Source organism: Sphaerodactylus townsendi, linkage group LG04, assembly GCF_021028975.2.
Source record: "Sphaerodactylus townsendi isolate TG3544 linkage group LG04, MPM_Stown_v2.3, whole genome shotgun sequence".
Lineage (NCBI taxonomy): Eukaryota > Metazoa > Chordata > Lepidosauria > Squamata > Sphaerodactylidae > Sphaerodactylus > Sphaerodactylus townsendi.
In genome coordinates this window covers 158,340,021-158,364,528 of record NC_059428.1, presented here as the reverse complement: position 1 = coordinate 158,364,528, position 24,508 = coordinate 158,340,021, and the positions used below count along the sequence as shown (strand labels likewise).

Sequence of the window (24,508 nt, the reverse complement as noted above, 5' to 3'; positions counted from 1 at the left end):
GGGAGCCGATGTGGCGGATGGAAGAGAGATTCACAAGCCGGGTTTGGAGGAATCGAAGCGAATCAGCCTGAGATGGAACTTAATCCCCACCTCTGACCCATTCCTGGGTTCCCTCAAGGAAAGTTGGGACGATGAAGTGGGCCATGCTGGCGAAGCCAAACATGCCAGGGGAGCTGAGCCAACTCTGGGAAGAGGAGCGAAAAATCTGCAACGTGGACCGTGAACAGCAACGCAAGAAATCCAAATGGAGTTGGATCGCGGGAAAGAGAAGCCGCTATGCCTACAGTTTCAGCAGAATCTGGACGGTTCATGACAAAGTACTGGATCAGTCAAAAATGGATTTACAACGCCAGCTGAGCATCAGGGCCATCCAAACACAGAGTGAACTGACTTTTAGCCATACAACGAGATGAACGAGCCAAATTGATCGTGAGAGGGCGCCTTGCATGGCGCACTCAGGATGCCTTAACACGCAAGGAAAGAGAGTTGGCTGACCTTGGAACAGGATCTGGGCGGCTGCAGCGGGCTACACTGGCAAGGGCCCGAGCAGCTCACACCCCTCACCACGCCTACAGTTTCCCTCCCGCCGAGGCTGCACTGAGGTGTCTCGGTTCCAGCCGCACCCTTCAACCCAGGGCTTCACCCACTCCGGTTCCTCCAGCCCCGCCACTTTACCCCTTGCAGCCACCGGGCCACCCATTAGCAACAGCCTCAACAGCCACCGAAAGCTGTTGAAAGAGGATTTTACAGGACCTCCCATCCCAGCTCGCTTTGACGGGACTGCATCAGAAACTCCCCTACTTCATCTTACAACTCATGCCCATATGCAAGAAGTTTGATGATTTTATATACGTTCTGACTAGGCGTGAGAAGAGATCCGGTGACATTGGATCAGTACTGGATGGAATAGCAGCTGAATGGTTACGTTACTCCTCTCACGAATTACCAGGCTGGCGACTTACTTTCGCACTTTAGTGGGGGGGTTTCCTCCAGGAAGGGCATACTAAGCCTCGTTTCCAAAGACCCTGATGCAGAAAACGGCTGCTATAATGCGACAGTAGAAAACTCATCCCAGCAAGGTAACCCGTTCTTTCGCTTCGGAATATGCTGCGGGGAATTTCGTGCAGCATGACCAGTAAACTTCCTCCAGACTGGCCGGAACAGCATGAAATGTGAGTATTTTTCGGGTTGGCATGGACATCAAACTTCTTGTAAACGGTTTATCCTCCATCCGGATCCCGCTGACAGTAGCGAATGGATCGAACTCACGGGATCTGGACAAGTAAGCTGCCCGTCTTTATGCCGCAGTTCACAAAGAGGAATGGCGTCCGCTAATTCCAAAACCTGCCACAACACCAGCAATTCAAGTACTGTCAGAATCAACTCCTCCTGCCAGTCGCGACCAGAAACCGCTTCGAAGCGCTGTGCGTCATGCGGCTTGGGGATTGTAACACGCTTTACTGCGGGGAACCTGGCCACCAGGCTGCCAACTGCCGAAGCAGCTGAGAAACCCCAGGTTCCGGGTTATTAACGCATACTGCCGTGGCAGCCAAGCCTCCACGTGAAATCAGGGTCCGCCTCGCCTCGGGGAACGTCCAAAGCCGCTATCGAGGAAGTTTCTCGAGGACGGAGAGTGTAAGCTACTGCTCTGCCTGTCAATGGCAGCACCCGAGGACATTAAGCCCTACTCCAGGATCACGGTGGAGAAGGCAGTGCTCCCATTACCATTTTGACCTCGTTAGCCAACCCAAGTAAACATATCACAAGATTCCTCTGGCGCTTCCGCAGAGACTTGTGGACTCCAGGCTGTTCCTACTGTCTCAAGGAGACCACAGAGTGGCCAAGAACTTGGTTTAGACCGAGGTCCCCAGGTGAAACCCATTCCCTTCCTGCAAATGGATGGTAGCCACCTCCTCCCTAGGTGGTGCGAAAGGTCCGCACGCGTTTTAAAAGACCCAACCAGTATTTCTCCGATGTGCCAAACCATTGGGGAGAGAAAATAAGTTTCATCCTTTGCTCCTGTTGCTTTAAGCACTCTATTGTGTTAGGCATGCCTTTGGTTGCTCTTACACCTAACCAACCATCATATGGAAAGAGCGGGTCCTCCACCCTGCCGGATCCCCCCCTGTGGAGATCACATGAGCGGGAGAGGAAAGCCCACCGCATTAACTGAGAAATCCAACTCATGAGTCCTAAAATCTAAATGTATTGTCTGCCCCTGTTCCTAATGGAAATCCCTCAAGAGGGCGTATCAAGACTTGTCCAGGGTAGTTTCTAAGAGACAGAAAGCGATCAATTACCCTCCCATAGGGATACTGGACTGCAAAATCTTACTACAACCTGAGCTCAGCTACCTAAAAGGTAGAATCCCTACGCGCATGAGCCCCACCGAGGAGAAGGAACTCCAGCCTTCTTAGCAGATAAAAAACTTGGCCTGTAGTTCATAATGACGAACCAATGAAGCGCTACACCCATGCCGCCTCTGTTCTATTTGTTAAGAAAAAAAGGACGGTTCGTTAAAGACTTTGTACCGATTATCGTGGATTATACTGAATGCTGTGTCCATATCCAACAAGGAAGTACCCTTTGCCCATAATCAAAGACCTCTTGGATGCATTAGGCAAAGCAAGTGGATCTTTACCAAATTGGACTTGAGAGAGGCTTATTATAGAGTCACGTGATTCTTGAGGAAGGAGCTCACGAACACTTGACAGCTTTCCAATACAAAGTTTGGACAATATGAATATTTAATAATGCCATTCGGATTAGCTGGAGGCTCCAGGAGCCTTCATGGCCCTTTATCAACGTAAGGTTTTGCAAGATTTCCATATATAAAGCAAGTGAAATCGAAGTATATTTAGGATGAGTGTATTAATAATTTACTCACAGAAGCCATTGAGGAGCATGAGAATCTGATGCGAGTAATGAGAAGTCTTACAACGCCCTACTAGATAACCTCTCTTTGCATCCAAGTTGTCAAAGTGCTGTTTCCATCAGCTCCTCCATAGACTATCTGGAATTATCGAATCTCTCATGAGGGCTTGGAAATGGACCCAGCTAAAATAACGCGAGAGGATTGAATGGCTCGTTCCCCACCAATAGGGAAGGAACCGTAATCCTTCCTAGGCTTTGCCAATTTCTATCGACTTTATTCCCCGACGGTTTGAGAATTGCCTTACCCACCACCGATCTCTTACGACCAAAGGCAAAGGCTCGGTGAGGGCTTCTAAACCCGAGCCCCTTCTCTGGTCTCAAGAGTGCCAGGCAGCATTCCAGCAGCTAAAACAGCTTTTACCACAGAACCAATTTTAAGGCACCCAGACCCAGACCTTCCTTTCATCGCGTAATGTGGATGCTTCTGGATAAAGCGCCAAGGCTGCCCCTTTGCAGAAAAAATGTAACAAATTGGTACCGTGTGCTTACTTGTCCAAAAGTTTTCTGGGGCTGAACTTAATTGGACTGTGGGGGATAAAGGAGACGCAGCTATCAAAGCTGCATTGAGCTGCTTACCATTGGCTAGAAGGAGCCAAACACCCTTTCCAGGTCTGGTCAGACCACAAAAAATCTGGCTGCCCTGTCCACCTCAGCTCAAAATGTCTGCAAACAATTAAGGCGATTTTTTCTCCAGGTTCTCTTTCACAGTCCATTTTTTCCTGGTAAAAGCACAAACTGGCTGATGCGCTATTCGGCCTCCCCCGGGAGGGGGGGGAAACTTATCTGAGACATCCCACAGCACCGTTCTCTCCCCTCCAGCTAGGATTAGCTGTCACCCGATCGCGAACTACAGCTCCTCCCTCCTCGCCATCCTCATCGTCTCCCCTTCCTCCAGGGATTCAGGGAGGCGGCCCCAACTGTCAGCGGGGAAGGAGATTCACAACTCGTTTGGAGGTGATGTTTGGAAAGCGGGAGGGTGCTGGTGCGCCCTCCTCCCTCTCCGAAGCAGTGGTTCTCGAAATGTGTCACGCGATGCCCGTCAGGCAGGACACTTCGGGTTTTGAAAACGTTGCATCTGGCCCTACCGACAGTTCTGGTGGCTTCCATGCATAAAGACATTGAAACTTATATCATAAGTGTTCCGTCTTGCAGGCTAAGTCGAATACCGGGAGCCGCATGGGTTATTAAAACCCCTTCCAGTTGCATCTCGGCCCTGGCAGGTCATTTCCATGGATTTTATAACCGATTTGTCGGAAAGCCAATGGGAACACTGTTTTATGGGTGGTGGTGGATCTTTTTTTTCTAAACGAAGCATTTCATTCTTTGCACCACCATTCCGGTCGGCACCTAAACTGGCCGGTTGTTTATCCAACATATCTATTGCCTACATTCCTCTCCGGACACAAGGTGGTATCCGGACCGCGGTCCCCAATTGTATCTAAGTTTTGGCTTTCCTGGAGCTGTTGTTGGGAACCACTCCAGGTCGCCACCCTACCGTTCAAAGTGGGACGGCCAATCAGAACGGACGAACAGAACATTAGAACAGTATTTAATGCTTGTTATACTAACTATCACCAGGACAATTGAGTGCGACTTACTTCCTTTGCAGAGTATGGGTATAACAATGCCATTCATAGTAGCAATCTAAAGACCCGTTTGAGATTGTTTCTGGTCGGTCTTTTCCATCACAGTTGCCCCAGCTGCCTGCAGAGGTACTGCAGCCTCCAGAATTCAAACAATGGATTTCTTCACTCAATGTAGGGTTGGAAGACAGTGCAGTCTACCTTACAGCAGGCCCAAGAATCACAAAGGTTCAGGGCGGGACAAGCATCGCTCAGACTTCCCTTTTGTTGGGGCATGGGTCTATTTTGTCCACTAAAAACCTTTAGAGACGTGCACAAATATTCAAAACTTGGCAAAATTTGTGGGTTCTTTTTGATTACAAAGGTGATCAATGATGTTACTGCTCGTTTGGAACTGCCTAACTCATTAAGTAACATTCATCCTGTCTTTCATTCCAGCTTGCTAAAGGAGGCTCCCGTTTCAGATGCCTGGTGCACGTCCCTCGGAGACACCTCAACAGTTATAATTGATGGCCACAAGCACTCATGAAATAGATGCTATTCTGGACTCCAGCTTCTCCATAAACGTCTACAGTATCTGGTTTCATGGGTGGGGTATCCCTCTGGCCATAATCAATGGATATTTAAAGAAAATATTGACGCGCCTACCCTTATTTCTGCCTTTCACAAATCCTTTCCTAATAAGCCAGGGGGGAGGCATTCTTAGGGGAGGCGGAGTGTAAGGGTGTCAGTTTTGTCTGTTTCTCCCACAATTCGGCCTTGACGGAATGCCTCCACCCGGGCGACGGGCCAGAACCGGCGGCAACAACCTTGGTGGACGGCTTATCTTGCTGTCCAAGATGAGCATTCCGTTCCCATGAGGTGGGCCTGGATGAAGGGGGAAGGGACTGAGCACGTTATAACCTGTAGTTTGGGCGGGAGGTCTCATTCCTGTCATGCCGTGTGTGTGTGCTTTCTAAGATGTCTGAATAAACGGTCTTACATCCAAAAGCCTTTTATTTCTGCTCTTTGGAATTCCTTAACCCTGTTAAGCGCTGTTAAACTAAAGCGCAATCCTTTACTTGGGAGTAAGCTCGGTTGTGGCAATGGCTTGCTTCTGAGTAAACCCTCCTAGGGTCGTGATTCACCTGTTGGAAGAGTTGCATGGTTGCTTCAAAGCAAAGCCATCGACTACCACCAAGCTTACTCCTGAGTAACACACGCCTCAGAGTCAACCATTTTTTCTAAACAAAAACCTCAATATTCAGGCTAAATTACCCTGATGGCACTTTGCGATAAATAAGTGGGTTTTGGGTCGCAATTTGGGCACTCGGTCTTGAAAAGGTTCGCCATCACTGGTGTAGGCACAGGCCTTCTCTTCCAGCCAGGCCCCCAGATAGCAGCAGCCATAATCTCCCAAACAAGAGGCATATTAGCATTCAGCCTAATAGAATTCATAGTGTCATCAAAAGACCCCTCTTGTTTTAAATCATGCCCCAGAATTTAGACATCTATAAAGGGAAAACTCCTCTCTCCTGCCTAGAAACAAACCTTTCCTGGCACCAGGATTCTGAGATCCTCCAGAGGAGTGTCAATAGCCAGTTTCTATTGTTTAATTCAAGTCAGGGCCATAAAGGCACATTCAGATAAGAAAGTAGAAACATCAGAAGAACAGGATGTCAATGGTGTGAAATATGCAGAATCAGGTCAAACAACGAAGAACATTAAGACCATCTCCTGACTATCTCTTGCCATATTGATGACTTAATTGGTTGTAATCCTATCTGAACCAATTAGTCTTCTCTTTCTTTTGATATGCTCTGGCTTGTACCCTTTATAAACCCCTGGTTTTGCTCAGTTGTGTGTGATTCCCCTGATTCTAGCGGAAGCCCTTGTTGGCTTGAATAAAATTATTTCTTTAATTTTATTCTTTTGTCGGTTTGGCTCATTTACCTCCAGGTCTGTACCCCAAACCTGTGGTGACAGAGGTAGCTTGTTCCACATTTTGCATGTTTTTATTCAGCAGATCTGAAGATTGATCATTATATATGTTTGTATGATTTTATCCAGTTTTATCTTACATTGTATGATTTTATAGTTGCCAGACATCCTGAGCCTGGGCAAGGCCAAGAAACAGAAGGACATAAATTTAGGAAATAATAATAAATCATAATATAACAACAACAACAACAATAATAATCCACACGAATACTACGCCGATACATTACAACTTCCTAGGCCTCGGTGAGGCTCGAATTGTAATGAAGGCCAACAAGCAGAGGCGGGATCCAACCAGTTCTCACCACTTCTCTAGAAGTGGTTACTAATTTTTTCTGAGTGCCGAGAAGTGATTACTAAAGCAACCTCCCTGCCCAATAGGGACTGGAGGTGCGTGTGTGCGGCAGCGCCACTGTTTGAATCCCACCACCATCGGAACCTGTTATTAAAATTTTTGGATCCCACCACTGCCAACAACCAGCTAAAGATCTGGCAGCTGTGAAATCTACAGAATTTATGCAAGAATTACAACATAAGAACAGCTAAGAACTGGTGGGAACATTGCCCAGAGAAAGTAATGGAAAATGAGAAGGTCAAGATCCTGTGGGACTTTCGAATCCAAACGGACAGAGTGTTGAAGAGTTTGGAAGAAGAAGAGTTTGGATTTATATCCCCCTTTCTCTCCTGCAGGAGACTCAAAGGGGCTGTCAATCTCCTTGCCCTTCCCCCCTCACAACAAACACCCTGTGAGGTAGGTGGGGCTGAGAGAGCTCCAAAGAACTGTGACTAGTCCAAAGTCACCCAGCTAGCATGTGTGGGAGTGTACAGGCTAATCTGAATTCCCCAGATAAGCCTCCACAGCTCAGGTGGCAGAGCTGGGAATCAAACCCAGTTCCTCCAGATTAGATACACGAGCTCTTAACCTCCTACGCCACTGCTGCTCCTGTTGAAACACAATACACCAGACATCACCGTGATCGAGGACAAGAAAGTGACCACCATCGACATAGCAGTCCCTGGTGACAGCAGGGTCATTGAAAAAGAACACGAGAAGGTCACTAGGTACCACGATTTGAAAATCGAGCTTCAGCGTCTACGGCACAAACCGGCTGAGGTCGTCCCAGTGGTAATCGGCACGCTGGGTGCCATCCCGAAAACACTAGGGCGGCACTTGAAACATCTTCGAATTGACAAAATTAACATCTGTCAAATTCAGGAGGCAGCCCTGCTGGGATCCGCATGAATACTACTCCGATACATTACAACTTCCTAGGCTTCTGGGTGAGGCTCGAATTGTAATGAAGGCCAACAACCAGCTAAAGATCTGGCAGCTGTGAAATCTACAACAACAACAACAACAACAATAATAATGTGTGAGGCTCGAGTTGTAATGAAGGCCAACAGCCAGCTAAAGATCTGGCAGCTGTGAAATCTAAAACAACAACAACAATGTGTGAGGCTCCAATTGTAATGAAGGCCAACAACCAGCTAAAGATCTGGCAGCTGTGAAATCTAAAACAACGACAACAACAACAATAAAGCATCCTTCTGGGGGGCTGTGTATTCCACGTTTTGCATGTCTTTATTCAGTTGATCTGAAGTTTGATAATTATACATGTTCCACATTTTGCACGTCTTTATTCGGCTGATCTGAATTGCAGACGTTTGTATGATTTCATCCCGTTTCAACGGATGTTCATTGCGTTGCCCGGGCCCCGTCTCCATGGCAACCAGCGGCCCGGCCCCGCTTTCCGGCCCGGCCGTCGAGCGCGGCCGCGCGAGCGTCGCGAAGAGAGGCGCCGCGCCGGGCTTCCTTAGCAACGGGGCCCGGCGTCGTCGGCGCGGCCTTGGCAACGAGCATGGCGGAGCCGGCGGAGGCGAGGGCGCCGGTGCCGCGGCTGCTGGCGGCGCTGGAGGCGGCGGGGTCGAGCCGGGCGGCGCGGCTGGAGGCGCTGGCGGGGCTGCGGGCGGCGCTGGCGGGGCAGGAGGCGGCGGCGGCGGCGGCGGCGGCGGGCGAGGGGCTGCTGCGGCCGCTGGCGCGCTGCATGGCGGGCGACCCGGCGGAGCGGTGCCGCGAGGAGGCCGTGGAGCTGCTCGGCCTGTGCCTGGCCCGCGCCCCGCCGCCCGGCCGCGCCCTCCCGCTCCTGCTGCCGGCCCTGGCCCGCCGCCTCGGCCCCGACGCCCGCGAGCCCTGCGAGGAGCTCCGCCTCGGCCTCCTGCGCCTCCTCGGCCTCCTGCTGCGCCTCGGCCCCGACGCCGCCCTCGCCCCGCACCTGCCCGACGCCCTCGCCGCCCTCCGCGGCGCCCTCCAGGACCCCTTCCCCCAGGCCCAGCGCCAGGCCTGCGCCCTCGCCGCCCAGCTCGCCGCCGCCCTCCCGGGTAACGCACGACGACCCCGCCAGGGAGGCCGGGCCGCCCTGACAGATTGCCATAGGTCTCCTGTCCTTTCAACAACCCCGTGAGGGAAGCCAGGGAGAGAGAGAAGGGCTGGCCCAAGGGGCCTGAGCAAGATTTTATGGGTCTCTTCTCCTTTATGCTTACAACAACCCTGTGAGGGAGGCTAGGTCGGTCCCACAGCACTCTGCAAGATTCCATAGGTCTCCTGTCCTTACAACAGCCCCGCGAAGGAAGCCAGGGAGAGAGAGAAGGGCTGGCCCAAGAGCAAGATTTTATGGGTCTCTTCTCCTTTATCCTTACAACAACCCTGCGAGGGAGGCTAGGATGGCCCCACACTCTGCAAGATTCCATAGTCCTTTATCCTTGCAACAACCCTGTAAGTTAGGCCAGGCTGAGCTAGAAGAGCTGGCCCCAGGGCACTCAAGTTTACAAACCCCGGTTGCTTTGTGTTTATGGACTACAAGCATGTGTCTACATGTGTCTATATTCCTTAACAAGATAATTTCCAGCGTGATCCAGTCTAAACCCATTCATGTCAATTGCTCTCTAACTTTGTCTGTTGTTCGCTATTTATTTAGCTATAGTTTGACTCAGAAGTTGTTTGCTTATCAGTGCGGCTGTTTCCTTGTGTGTGCTGAGCTGTTGGTTGCGTATTGTTGTGCTTCCCCTCCACACCAGTAGCTTCTTTATCGCAGCTTTAAAGTAGAAGATCAGTACAAATTGTACTAGCCCAAATCAGTGACCACAAAACATACAGCATGTGGTTGTCTTTGCAAACTGTAGGAATAATCACTTCTGCATTTGTATCTGGGTGTTTTCAAAGACTGATTTCTACTAGTTGTCACAGAGGGTAAGACTGTGCCCCAAAGAGCATACATTACATGGCCAATTGCTCGGAGAGCCAGCGTGCAGTAGTGGTTAAGAGAAGGTGGATTCTAATCTGGAGAACCAGGTTCGATCCCCCACTCCTCCACATGAGTGGAACTGGATTTGTTTCTCTACTTCTGCACATGAGGCCTGCTGGGTGACCCTGGGCTAGTCACAGTTATTTCTGAACTCTCAGTCCCACCTGCCTCTCAAGGTATCTGTTGTGGGGAGAGGAAGGGAAAGGAGCTTGTAAGCAGCTCTGAGACTCCTTACAGGAGAGAAAGGTGGGGTATAAATCCAAACTCTTCTTCTCTTCATCTTGCCATCTGGACATTTCTGTAACCCAAACAGCAGTCATTGTGTTTCATTTATTGTTAGCCCCCACGTCTGCCACTTGGCACACACAAAATCTCACAATAGATAAAATACACAGGAGTACCCTGTGTGATTTTGGGGCCTCTTGCAGAGTAGATTGGCATCTGACACGCCGCCTGTCTTCTGGCGAAGGGCTTCTGCTTTTCAGTCATTTGTGTTCCCTTCAGCATTTTGGAGCAGTATAGACGGGATAAATGTTTGTCCCGAGTCAGATTTGGAAACTGGTGTTCTACACAGGGGTAGTCTATTGCTGTCAATAAGTTAATTGATTTGTGCAGCAGTTATTAGGAACGCCAGCGTTCTCAGGTAGTGAAGCTAGATAAGCAAAAGCCTCTTAGGATTTGGAAATCTGCATATTATCGTGATACTTTTCTTCACGAGAATGCATTATTCACCATGTAACAGGCATTTGCCGCAAATTGCATGTCCGGCAACGTACGCGTGTGGATCAGAAGCGTAACTGAATTCTTCTTCTCTCTCAACCAGAGCATTTCCACATGCAGTCGGAAAGCCTGATCAGCCCTTTAATGCAAGCTGTTTCCCACCAGCACTTCCGCGTCCGCTGTTGTCATCCATTAATGGCCGTGGATTCAGTTTGGCAACGCAAAGTCTCTGGACGACGTGCTGTCGCATTTGGCCCAGCGATGCTTCGACGATATCCCACAGGTAGGCGTAATGTTTGGGTTAGATCTTCATTTCATTTTAACCTTTAATGGCATATAAATGGGTTAGATCTTAACGCCTGCTGCGCTTCTGTATGGATGGTTTAATAATGTCCCTCAGGAAGAGAGGCTATGCCACTGCATGGTGTAGTGGTTAAGAGCAGGTGGATTCTAATCTGGAGAGCCGGGTTTGATTCCCCACTCCTCCCCGTGAGTGGCAGAGGCTTATCTGGTGAACCAGATTTGTTTCCGCACTCCTACATTCCTGCTGGGTGACTTTGGGCTACTCACAGGTCTCTTTGAACTCTCTCAGCTCCACCTACCTCACAAGGTGTCTGTTGTGGGGAGAGGAAGGGAAAGGAGTTTGTAAGCCACCTTGAGTCTCCTTACAGGAGAGAAAGGTATAAATCCAAACTCCTCTTCTTCTTCTGTGGGATGGGGAGTGTTGAGACTGTAATGCCCATTTTTCTTTCACTGCCCTTTTTATGATGTGATCCATGAGAAAGATATAAACTCGATTTTAATCCCTAGAGCTGGGCTTCCTGATATTGTAAAGCTGTCTTGTTTGATTAAATCCTTCTGATCCAACCATATGTGAAGATGTAGCTAGTTTCTTGCAAGAGTGATAGAGCTTTGCCATGGTGTTATCTAGAGGACTTCTTAGTACAGTTTGTTCCATATTTTCCAGTGATTCCAGGACTGATTTGATGGTTTTTCCTTTTTTTTTAAAAGAAAAGAAATAATATTGTATTTGGAGTTTCATAACTTAATTTTAAACTATGTAACCCCATTTTTGAGATCTGTGCGTGGTTAATATTTATTTGATGCCTATAAAGGCTATGGACGGGAATGGAATTGGTTGGATGTTAATTCATGGTGGTCCTCCTTTTCCTCCGGCATAACCTGACAGACAACGTTAATATTGTATTGTCAAAGGCTTTCACGGCCGGATTCAACTGGTTGTTGTGGGCTTTCCAGGCTGTGTGGCCGTGGTCTAGTAGATCTTGCTCCTAACATTTCGCCAGCATCTGTGGCTGGCATCTTCAGAGGTGTATCACAGGGGGAAGTCTGTTACACACTGTGTCCAGCACTGTGTGTAACAGACTTCTCTCTGTGATACACCTCTGAAGATGCCAGCCACAGATGCAGGCGAAACATTAGGAACAAGATCCACCAGACCACGGTCACACAGCCCGGAAAACCCACCAGAACGTTAATATTAGCAATGAATTTCTTACAGCCTTTTTGAAGGTTTTAAAAAAAAATATTTATCCCCTGCTTTTCAGCTGGACTGGCTCCTAGAGCAGGTTATCAGTCCGAAGCGGTCACAACCTGGCAATAATTGTTGGCCTTGATACAGTTCTGACTAGTCACTAGTGGATAGCTGAAGATGTTTCTTTGCCCCAGAGTGCTTTGTTCGATCCAGGCACCCACCGGCATGGCGTGACAAGCCCTGACTTGCATAGGGCTGGCTCGCCTGATCTTGTCGGGTATCAGAAGCTGAGCAGGGTCAGGCCTGCGTAGTGCCTGGGTGGGAGAACACCTAGGAATGCGGGGGTCATGCTGCGAAGGCAGGTAACGGCGAACCGGATCTATTAATCTTGTACCTTGAACAGCCTGCGGGGTTGCCGTAAGTCACCTGTGAAGTGATGGGCAAAGAAGAAAAGCATCACAGAAGGGGAACAGGGGGCTGAAGGGCGGCACCCCCACGCTCAGCCCAGACTCAAAGTCTTTAGTTCCCTGCCCTTTCTGCCCTCAGTTCCATGACTCTTGCTGCTGGCTGCCCTTTCTTCTCTGTTTCCAAGGTTCATTGGGGCAGGGGGTGTGAAGTGCCGTCAAGTCCTTTACGACTTGGATGCACGTATGTCAGGAGTGCTTTGATGGTGTGTTCCTGCATGGCAGTTGGTTGGACTGGATGGCCCTCGTGGCCTCTTCCGACTCTATGATTCTATAACTCACCGCGACCCAATGAATCAGTGTCTTCTCGTTGAAACCCGGGCTCAAGTCTTGCAAACTGAGGGACGTGGCTTCTTTGACTGAGCTTAACCGTCTCGTGCTGGGCCTTCCTCTTTTCCTGTCGTTGAATCATAGAATCATGGAGTTAGAAGAGACCCCCAAGGGCCATCAAGTCCAACCCCCTGCCATGCAAGAAGATACAATCAAAACACTCCTGACAAGTGGCCACCCAGCCTCTCTTTAAAAACCTCCAAAGAAGGAGACTCCACCACCCTCCGAGGTAGTGAATTCCACTGTCAAACACCCCTGACAGTCAGGAAGTTCTTCCTTAAGTTTAGGTGGAATCTCTTTTCCTGCACCTTGAACCCATTACTCCATTTCCTGGTCTCTGAGGAAGCAGAAAACAAGCTTGCTCCCTCTTCAACACGGCATCCCTTCAAGTATTTAAACATAGCTATCATGTCTCCCCTTAACCTCTTCTTCTAGGTCAGAGAAGCCGTGATCATCGTCATGGGGGAGTGGTTGCTGCATCTTCGAGATCGATATTCCTTCTTTCCCAAGCTGATTCCTCTGCTCCTCAGCGGCCTTGCAGACGAAATGCACGAGAACCGGTAAGCGCGCCACCGCCCAGGAGATGGGGAAACTGTCCGGAGGTTCCCAGTGCTTTTGGGGGGAACCAAATGCTTTCGAGTTGCTGGCAATTCAAAACAAAAGTAATTCAGATTTAAAAAGTAGATGCTGTGAGCGGAGAGACAGTTTATTCTGTTTGCGGGTATGATAGGGTAAAAGTGAAACTTTTGAGGTGTCTGTGGAAAGAGCCCAAGATTTAGAAAAATGGCTCCAGGGAGGGAGCGAGGGTTCCTGTTAAATTTCCAGAATTTATTGTTAACCCCACAGATTGGGGTGCAACGCTGGCCCTTGGAGTAGACATGGTGTCAGAAGAAGAAGAGTTGGATTTATTTCCCCCCTTTCTCTCCTGTAAGGAGACTCAAGGTGGCTTACAAGCTCCTTTCCCTTCCTCTCCCCACAACAGACACCTTGTGAGGCAGGTGGGGCTGAGAGAGTTTGGAGAGAACTGGGACTAGACCACGGTCACCCAGTAGGAATGTAGGAGTGTGCAAACACATTTGGTTCATCAGATAAGCCTCTGCCACTCAGGTGGAAGAGTTGGGAATCAAACCCGGTTCTCCAGATTAGAATCCACCTGCTCTTAACCACTACACCACACTGGCTGAAGGAAGTTTTTGCTCCGATAGAACAGCTTTTATAGCTGTTCATGGATACATCAGACTTATGGTCAGAGAACTCTGGCTATTTTTAGACTCTGGTGGTCTTAATGAACTTGCAAAGTGCCCTGGAGTCTTTATTTTTTTATACAGATTTCTCAAGCAAGTTCAGAAGGGATCTTGGGTGGCGGGTGACACCTTGTAGGGATCTTTTCAAAGATTGCTCACGGGCTGCGTTTGGTGACAGTTTTGTTTTTAAACTTCAGGGAACTGGCTCTGAGTTACTGGAAGAAAGTGGGTCTGCAGTGGGAGAAAGAAAACGAAGACGACATCAAGGATAAGCTGGACTTTTATAGCGCACCCTCGTATTATCCTCATGGAGGTTAGTATCGTGAAGATGGGGATCCTCAGAGAGCGAGGTCTTCTCTTCACAGTTGTGTACATTTTGTGTGTGTGGCTGAGCGTACGGAGTCCTTACTACACTTTCAAAAGAAATCACAGTAAACCGAAAACCAGAGAAGGGAATTACCCTTTAAACGTCCAGGTGTGGTGATCTCAGTGTCCTGTTAGTTCTACAAACTTGTTGGCCCTTTTCCTCGGCAGCGGCAGTCTCTTTGCCATGCCTTGCGTAAGTTTCCAGCCTGTTTGTATCATCACAACAACCCTGCTGAGAGTGTGTGTCTGGCACAAGGTCGCCCAGCCGTCAGACAAGCAGGATCACATTGTTTCCCAAGAAAAGGCCCCTCTGAGTTCTTCTGGAGGAGGGGTAGGATGTAGGGCCGTGGTGGCGAACCTTTGGCACTCCAGATGTTATGGACTGCAATTCCCATCAGCCCCTGCCAGCATGGCCAATTGGCCATGCTGGCAGGGGCTAATGGGAATTGTAGTCCATAACATCTGGAGTGCCAAAGGTTCGCCATCACTGATGTAGGATGTGATCAGATCATTGGCCTACAAAGGTCTACGCGGATTGGCAGCCGCTCTTCAGGTGGAGGTCTTTCCCATCACTTACCTTCTGGTACTTTTAACCAGGGATCAAACCCGTGGCCTTCTCCGTGGCAAGCCGTGGCTCCATCACTGAGTCATAGAGCCCTGTTCCCTTTCTGAAGTCTAAATTTATTTTTATTTTATTCATACTTTGATTTCCAGGCTGCCCTTCATCCGGTTCCTCCAGTTTTCAAGGCAGAATCAAATTATCCCATCTAACCTGGCTTTTTCCGAGCAGCGAGGTCACCAAGTCGACACCTCCGCTTTGATCTCCCTTGACAGAGATTGCGGGCCGGAGAGTTGGGATGATGGAGGGACTCCTGGCAGGCCTGACAATAGGGGAACTTTCTGCCGAGATTTAAAAAAACTTGCCTGAGGGTCTGGGCGCAATCAGATTAGAAGAAGCGGGGGACAAGGGGAACTTTGGCAGTGGATGAAATAGCCACGCTGAGCGTCAGAAGCGAAGGGGCTGTCGGAATGGTCAAAAGTCATCCTCCTTTTTCTTAAGCTACGCCTCCGGTCAAACCCGCCACTCTCTATCTTTGTCCTCTCGGGCAGATTTCTTCCTGCCTTTGACCTTTTTCTGCTTTGCGCGAGTCTCTGCTGTCAGTTTCCATAACGCCAGCGCTGTCTTCTCTCCATCATGAAGCCGCAGTCAGATGCCTTTGAAGATCCCGGCCTTGATGTCGGGCCTTCCATAAATCATTTCTGCCTCCTATCTCGACATCAGATTTTGCATTGTTTGACGAGCCACACAGGTGGAGAGCCTCCTTGCAAAACCCTAAATTTCTTGGGAGCGCTTCAGCTTTACTAAGATTACCCATCACTGGAAACACCGATAGACTTATTTGCTTAAGACAGGGGGGAAAAATGACCTGATGATTTGTGCATTTGAGAATAAGAAAATAAGTATGATAAAGGGTAAATCTACTTCTTCTTCTTGGACTATGTTCCCCTTGAGGGGGTTGGCACTGACGTTTTCTTCACCAAATAGCTCGATTTTGGGTCATTTTCAGGGGTAAGGTTGACAGCACATGCATGTCTTCCGCAATGCTGTCCATCCGTCGTTTCTTTGGTCTTCCACATGGACGGTGGCCTCCAGGGTCCAAGTTTAGGACTGTTTTTGCAACAGTCGCATGATGTGTGCTTCCCTCTTTTTATTTTGGTAAATTCCACTTAATTGGTAAGAATTAAGTGAACTGTAACTAAGGAGCAAGCGGTAAATATTTATGTTTATATTTGGCAGGAGGAGATCGGGAGTTTCCCACTGTTTCTGCTTGTCTTTTTAATGTTTTTTAAAAATGTTAATAAAATGATATACCAGGAGTACATCAGCTTCTCCAGTCATATGTCATAACCCTGCTACTCCTTGGATGTCTCCCATCCAAATACTTGCCGGGGTCAACCATGTTTAGCTTCTGAGATGTGGCCAATCTGGGCCATCCAGGTCAAGGCAAGGAGACAGCAGGCATTTTTGTTTCTCTTGAGTCAAGAGTGTAAATGGTGTATTGGTTAAGAACAGGTTCAGTCTAATCTGGAGAACTGGGTTTGATTCCCCACTCTGCGCTTAAGCTGTGGAGTCTTATCCAGTGAACCAGATTAGCTTGTGCACTCCAAGATACACCAGCTGGGTGACCTTGGGCTCGGCCCAGTTCTTTGGAGCTCTCTCAGCCCCACCTACCTCACAGGGTGTTTGTTGTTGTAGTGAGGAAGGGAAAGGAGATTGTCAGCCCCTTTGAGTCTCCTTACAGGAGAGAAAGGAGGGGTGTAAATCCAAACTCTTCTTCTTCTTCTACAAATGTTTTCTGGGCCTGTTTATTTCCTAAATTTCCCTCTGCTTTAAAAACCTTCCCACCCCAGAGGCTCGACCAGGACTCGGCTGCCGGGAGCTGGTGACGAGACACCTCTACAAAATCCTCCCCGGCCTTTGCCGCGATATGACCGATTGGGTCGTCGGCACCAGAATCAAAGCCTCCCGGCTCCTCTCCATCCTGCTGCAGCACGCCGAGGACCACATCACTCAGCACATGGAGCTGCTGCTCCGGACTTTGTACCGCGCGTGCTCAGACGAGGAAATCCTCGTGAGCCGGGAGGTGAGTACGCCTGCTTTTGAGCCTGTTCTTTGGAACTGAGGTGCAGAGATGGAAGCGAAGGGGCAGGAAAGTAAGCCAAACAGATTCTAGGGGTTGGAGCGCCTTCTGTCGAAGCGGAGGATCAAGAGCATTTCAGCCTTTTAAATTTATAAAACGGGAGTTCCGTGGCGCAGAGCGGTCGGCTCTGGACCGTGGCTGAGGCTCCGCTCACGCTCCGAGTTCGATCCTGACAGAAGTTGGTTTCAGGTGGCCGGCTCAAGGTTGACTCAGTCTTCCATCCTCCCAAGGTCGATTAAATTACCCAGTTTGCTGGGAATAAAGCGTGGACAACCAGGGAAGTCCGTGGCAAACCCATCCTGTAAATACAGCCTGTGATGTGATGTGACATTGTGATGATCGTTGTGATGTGACGTCACCCCGCCAGTCACTAACGATCCAGCGCTTGCACGGAGGACTGCCTTTACCTTTTCAGGGGGGTACCATAAAAGTTTATAAAATGAGCTGGAGAAAGCAGGTCGGGATTCATGCATGGAGCGCAATGAGATTTTCCCCCCCTCCCCCGTCTCCCATTAAGCTAATGCTGCTTTTCCTTCCGGCCTATTATTCGGATCTCAACACAAGAGCTGCCGGCCTCAAGCCCCTCACCTCCCTGGCAACTCCGCCCGAAATGCGGCGTTGTTAAACAGCCTCTTAAAAATCATAAGCAACAGATTAAATCGTGAAATGCCTCGGGGGGATGAATTCCATTTGAAAACTATGCACGGTTCATGCCCTTTCTAGTTAATTTCACATGTTATCTGTTGCTCTCCCTCTCTCTTCGCAGTCCTCCCACCGAATTAAGGCGTGCTTATTCCTGGCGAGGGCCTTAATTGGTGTTCAGACACAGCCTGTTTACGCTTCCTTCCCATTCGTTTTCTTTTTTCCGGTGTGTGTGTTCATGTATAAGGTGTGTAGCGGGGAAATCATTAACGTGCTTTGCTATTAGCTCTTTAGAGCCTTAAAGTTCATTAAAGTCTTGAAGTTAAGCTCTTTAAAGTCAAAGAAGAAGGAAGAGTTTAGCTTTATACCCCCCCTTTCTCTCCTGTAAGGAGACTCAAGGTGGCTTACAAGCTCTTTTCCCTTCCTCTCCCCGCGACAGACACCTTGTGAGGCAGGTGGGGCTGAGAGAGTTCTGAGAGAACTATGACTGGCCCAAGGTCACCCAGCAGGAATGGAGGAGTGCGGAAACACATTTGGTTCAGCAGATAAGCCTCTGCCACTCAGGTGCTCCCCTCAGAGACAGTTTGGATATTACAAGAAAAATTACCCTGTCTGGCTCAAAAAAACCAGCAGTAAAACAACAACTAGATGCATTGAGAATCTTCTGAAGGTCTAATTTTGGGTTAGATGCCTTGTTACCTTCTGCATATAATTGTTGGGGCAGAAAGAAAGAAAGAAATCCTGTCGAGGTTTCCGCTTAGCAAAAACGGCAGGACCTCAGGGGCTGCCTGCAGATGCCCCACCCTCCTCATCGACAGGGAGAAGCTGCGTGCCCCCGTCCTCCGCCTGAGGCTGGCTTGTGTTGCGGTGAGCAACCCGAGAGGCAGTGGGCTTGGCTTCCGCTCCCCTGCCCCTGGCAGGCAAGGAGGCAAGTTTCTGCCTCCCAGCACTGTTCTCAGATTTTATAATATGATGGATGTTAGGGAGGGATCACGGACTCTCTCCCCGCTTCTCTCAGGGAAGACACAGGCTCTGTTAAACAGGGTTGAGGAGGAGAAATGGCGCTCAGAAAGCCCAGGGAAGCCAGAAACTCCTAAAAGTTCAAAGATGAGCAGAAGTGGCATAGTGGTTAAGAGCAGGTGCATTCTAATCTGGAGGAATCGGGTTTGATTCCCCGCTCTGCCGCCTGAGCTGTGGAGGCTTATCTGGGGAATTCAGATTAGCCTGTGCACTCCTACACATGCCAGCTGGGTGACCTTGGGTTAGTCACAGCTTCTCGGAGCTCTCTCAGCCCCACCTACCTCACAGGGTGTTTGTTGTGAGGGGGGAAGGGCAAGGAGATTGTCAGCCCCTTTGAGTCTCCTACAGGAGAGAAGGGGGGAGATACAAATCCAAACACTTCTTCTTCTTCTAAAAGGTGTCTGGACCTAAACTGGCCAATATATATATATATATATTGTATGTACATTTGTATGTATGTATGTATGTATGTATGTATGTATGTATGTATGTATGTATGTATGTATGTATGTATAAAAAATCTGGATTGTTGAGCATGGTGCCGAAAGAGGCATAGCAGCACATGCCTTTCCCTAAGCATGTCAAGAATTTTTTTAAAAAATGTATGTAAAAGAATAGAAGGTGAGAGCTTCAACACTCTTGATTTGTGGCTCAATATTGAAGCTGAGGCCCTCTCTTTGGGTTTCACCTGGGAGTCTTTACTTCTGGGAGTCTTTACTTATGCTTATTGCCCAAGAGATATTTCACCAATTAAAAGCTAGGTGATTTGAAGAGGAACATCCGTTTCTCCTGAGTAAAGCGAAAAGTTCATGTTCTCTATTGTTCTTTGGGATTACTCCCCATACATTCTGCCCTGCCACCTATCTGGACCAATTGGTAAATCATAAATGTAGGTGGGTCAGGACCCAGAGCAAGATGTAACTCCTTTCCCCCAGCTTTCCTTCAAGGCTGCTTTTCTAACATTTCTCAATTCTGAGCGTCACTGTCTGTTTTGTCCTCCCATTCTTCTTCTTCTGCCCCACTGTCCTAATCTTAACAGTCTCGGATCTGATTTGGTTGGCATTACTCCCCACAGAATTTGTGGGCCTTTCCCCACTTTCCCCTCTGCCACCGTCACTGCGTGCGTCATTTCTGGCTCTGCACAGGGTCGTCAAAAGGCGCCATTTTCTCCAGCGCCAGGAATGACGCGTGCTGAGGGGGCGCGACAGCAGCAGCATCGGGGCTGCTGCGTTGTCGCCGCCCCTGTAGTGGGGAGTGCCCTGGGACCCCGCGCTACTTGGCCTGAGTAACGCGCAGCAGAAGGTAAGTGGGGAAAGGCCCTGTGTCTCTTCCAGCTAAAACAAAAATGATTAAGCTATTGAATAATTCTGAGACAGAAATATCGGAAGCTGTAGCCACGTTCCTATTATATTTTGAAATAACATTTCAAATTATGTTCCTATTACGTTTTGAAATGACATTGAAATACTCCACATATTTTGAATGTTTTGAAATAACGTTCTTATTTTAATTGTAAATGTTTAACACCTAATAAAGGTTTGTTTATGCTTTATAAACTCTGTGGGGCTTCTGCCGCTTCCAGTCTGACCAGCGGTGTCTTCTCTTTGGTAGTGTCTGAAAGCCGCCGAGCTGATCGGCACGTTCGTCAGCCCCACGGTGTCTCTGAAGCTGATCTTGTCGGACCTCGAGAAAGCCCCCCAGCCTCCCCACCTGATGGTTCTCTCTGCCGTGATCCGCGGCTCCCCGAGAAAAGTCTTGCAGCCTCACTTGGTGCAAGTGGCAGACACCCTCTCCCACCCGCACATCTCTCAGTGCACTGCAGAGGTGAGAAGAAAGCAGCGGCCTTGGAAAAGCGACAGTGCATCTCACCTGATCTTCAGACCTATGTTGTTGTTGAGAGCAGTCGTACACTGGTGATGGTCTACTATAGGAAAGCAGTGGAGGAGGAGAAGAGTTTGGGTTTATACCCTGCCTTTTTTTTTGTCCTGTGAGGAGTCTCGAGGCAGCTTACAAACTCCTTTTCTCTTCCTCTCCCCACCTTGTGACGTAGGTGGGGCTGAGAGAGTTCTGAGAGAACTGTGACCAGCCCAAGGTCACCCAGCAGGCTTTATGCAGAGGAGCGCGGAAACAAATGCAGTTCACCCGATGAGCCTCTGCCACTCAGGTGGAGGAGTGGGGAATCAAACCGGGTTCTCCAGAGTAGAGTCCAGCTGCTCTTATCCACTGCTCCACATATGTATGGGATGAATCGTTACAGCATATATTCACGTAGGGTGGACAGGAGCCACCCATCTTTTCAAAACTGGAACGTTCTAGAACAAAGAAGGTCCAGCATGGCATGAATTGATATACTATTCCACTTTTACCTTTTGGTGGAAAAGAGTATAGAATGGAGTATAGAATGGAGCAAAGGAAGCACAGGTGTCTTTAGAAAGCGTACCTTTCCTGTCTGTTTTCTTGTTTGGCAGGTCTCTTATCTGGAGCAGTTACTTGGTTGTGTGGAAGCTCTCCTCGAAACGAGCCAAGAAGACTGCAAAGAAATCGGCCTGCAGCTGACGAAGATATTGGTAACAGTCATGGCCATTCCGACTGCTGGACATCTTCATGAACAGGTACCGGGGACATAATTATTATGATTCTCAAAGCACAGTGGGGGGGATTTTCCACCCAAGATGTTTAGCATTTGGGTTTTCGAAGCTGAGTGGCAACCTTTCCCCGCTGCCGTGCATGAATCCCTCAATGAAATCCCCATAGAAGTTTGCAAGCCCAAGGAAATACTGTAGCTGTTTCCTGGTTTGCCGGGCTTCCTATTTTCAACACATCCCGTTCTTTGCTGGGGTCCATTTCTAATAACCCACAATAAAAAGAACAAACTATCTGATCAACATCTGTATAACTGGCACAAAAAAGGAAGAAAAACAGTAAAAGTGAGGTGTGTGTGTGTGTGTATATATATATATAAATAGGAATAAAAATAAATGGTGGATGAATTCTCAAATCTGGTGTCATCTTTATCCTGAAAAGGGTATATAGCAGTGGTGGCGAACCTTTGGCACTCCAGATGTTATGGACTACAATTCCCATCAGCCCCTGCCAGCATGGCCAATTGATCATGCTGGCAGAGGCTGATGGGAATTGTAGTCCATAACATCTGGAGTGCCAAAGGTTCGCCACCACGGGTATATAGTCTGCACAAACAGCATCCTCTACCTGGCGGCAGCTCGATCCTGGTAGGAGAGTTATTTGCTGCCTGATCTTCTCTGAGCAGAGATGCCCGAAATGCCCACGGGCGACATGCGTGCTGTGCCACTGAGCCATTCCTGCAAGGCGTCTGGTGAAAAACCTGCCGACCAAAGTTGACTTGGCGATCACTTAAAATTTTGCACAGTTCCAGGTTTTCACTCCAGCGTGTCAGTCTGTTCTCTGGGCTTCATAATAAAAGTTTTGCCACCTCCCCTAAGGGAAGAAGAAGAGTTTGGATTTATACCCCACCTTTCTCTCCTGTAAGGAGAGTCAAGGTGGCTTACAAGCTCCTTTCCCTTCCTCTTCCCACAACAGACACCTTGTGAGGAGGAGGGGGGCTGAGAGAGTTCTGAGAGAACTGCGACTAGCCCAAGGTCACCCAGCAGGAATGTAGGAGTGCAGAAACCCATCTGGTTCACCAGATAAGCCTCCGCCACTCAGGTGAAAGAGTGGAGAATCAAACCCGGCACTCCAGATTAGAATCCACCTGCTCTTAACCACTACACCCATGGTGGCGAACCTTTGGCACTCCAGATGTTATGGACTACAATTCCCATCAGCCCCTGAGCATGGCCAATTGTAGGGGCTGATGGGAATTGTAGTCCATAACATCTGGAGTGCCAAAGGTTCGCCACCACTGCACTACACCACGCTGGCTCTCAGGCATTTTCTGTAAAGATATAATCCGAAACCAGCATCATTGGGAAATGACCAAAGAGGGGCTTTGCCTCTCCAAACGCATTGCAGAAGGGCGGCATCGAAATATCTAAGCGTGATATTTACTGTGTGGCAAACCACCTTGAGCTTTGGAAGGGCGGTATAGGAGCCTTATAAATAGACGAAAAATGGAAATAAAATGATGGGCGGCAGCATGGCCCCCAGATAGTTTTCTGAAGGCAGTGACCACAGGTAGCGGCCACGCTTTTAAAAACCAGATACAATGAAAGCGATCAGATGTAGGGATTGTGCGTAGGGTGGCTTATTGTGCATCTGCCATAACTCTGAATGGGGTGTTGGTTTTTCCCCCCTCCTCCCTGTCACCTTAAGCAGGAAGCGTTCTTTCTCACCCGCTGCCCTTTTCACCTCTGCTCCCCTCCAAGGTTCCAAAAAGCATTTCACCCACCCTTTGAAATAAGAAGCAGCAACCAAAGATGCCCTTGATAAACACCAGCCTCTCGTTCGTTTTTCCTCCCTGACAGCTATCAGACCGTCGTAAATCACTTTCTTCCCAAATGCCAAATAAATCAGGTGGCTGCCGTTTTCTTTACAGTAGCTCTTTGGCGGCTGGGCAAGTTCTCGCTTCCAGGTTCCCTCCTTTGTTTTAACGTCTGCTCCGGTGGCTTCCGGACAGCAGCCCTGTTAATATTTACAGCCCCTTTGGCAGCCAGGTTGTTTCCGGCTCTCCTTTTCTGAAATGAATTTTGATTTCTGGTTTTTAGCTGAATTAATTCCAGGCCTGTTAGTTTTCGTTTTATGCACAGGGCGGATAGAAGAGCACCGTGACACGAGAATCTTCTGTTCTGACATATTCCACTTTTTGTCTTTGAAACGAACTAGTGTTTAAGATGATGTGATCTGTGACTTGCAAAGAAAAATAGGCTGGTTGGAGCATTCTTAAACAGTGGCTCTGTGATGCCTTCCAGCCAACAGGATGCTGCGTCATCTCCTAAAACAGTGGTGGCGAACCTATGGCACGGGTGCCAGAGGTGGCACTCAGAGCCCTCTCTGTGGGCACTCGTGCACAGAGTTCATCATGTGGGAGGGGGGTGGAAAATCACACACACCCCACACACACACATCTAGGCTGGCCTGGGCATGATCCTTTACCTGGGAGTAAGCTCGGTTGCTGGCAATGGGGCTTGCTTCTGAGTAAACCCTCCTAGGATCGTAATTCACCCATTTGAAGCATTGCACAGTTGCTTCACCAAGCTTACTCCTGAGTACCATGTGCCTCGGAGAAAACCGTTTTTTCTAAACTAAAACCTCGGTATTCAGGTTTAATTGCCGTGTTGGCACTTCGCGATAAATAAGTGTGTTTTGGGTTGCAATTTGGGCACTCGGTCTCGAAAAGGTTCGCCATCACTGTCCTAAAACAACTGAGGCTTTGATTTGTTAATTTTTATTGACGCCATTTTCTCCCCATTGGAAACCCAGATTGGGCCACCCATTTTTGCCAGCACTGAATCAGTTACCGTTTTTCCTGCATCCAGCGCGGGCTACTAGCTCCAGAAATGGGAAAATCTGGCATCCAGTCCAACAACACACACACACACACACATAAAGAATGAACCAGAGACAGTTAGGATATTACAAGAAAAATTACTCTGGCTCAAAAAAACCCCCCATAATAATCAAGGCAGGTGTACAACAGGTACTGTCACAAATATTACACCCATGCGTACTCCAACTCACTAGGTGAGTAACATTTCAACGTTATCTTACAATCATAAATATACAAGAAAGATTTTTGTAAGTCAGTACACCGTCAG

At 48.7% G+C, this 24,508-nt stretch overlaps 1 protein-coding gene across 1 annotated transcript in view; it reads left to right on the top strand.

Annotated features, from left to right (window-relative positions):
- The first annotated feature begins 8,353 nt into the window (after positions 1–8,353).
- The window catches only part of DNAAF5 (dynein axonemal assembly factor 5), a 30,039-nt gene continuing 13,884 nt past the window's right edge, over positions 8,354–24,508 (top strand). Inside the window, 8 exon segments of the mRNA XM_048494200.1 lie at positions 8,354–8,873; positions 10,620–10,720; positions 10,722–10,799; positions 13,238–13,362; positions 14,244–14,359; positions 16,825–17,057; positions 20,388–20,600; positions 21,245–21,388. Of these exon segments, the coding sequence (XP_048350157.1) occupies positions 8,354–8,873; positions 10,620–10,720; positions 10,722–10,799; positions 13,238–13,362; positions 14,244–14,359; positions 16,825–17,057; positions 20,388–20,600; positions 21,245–21,388 (1,530 nt within the window).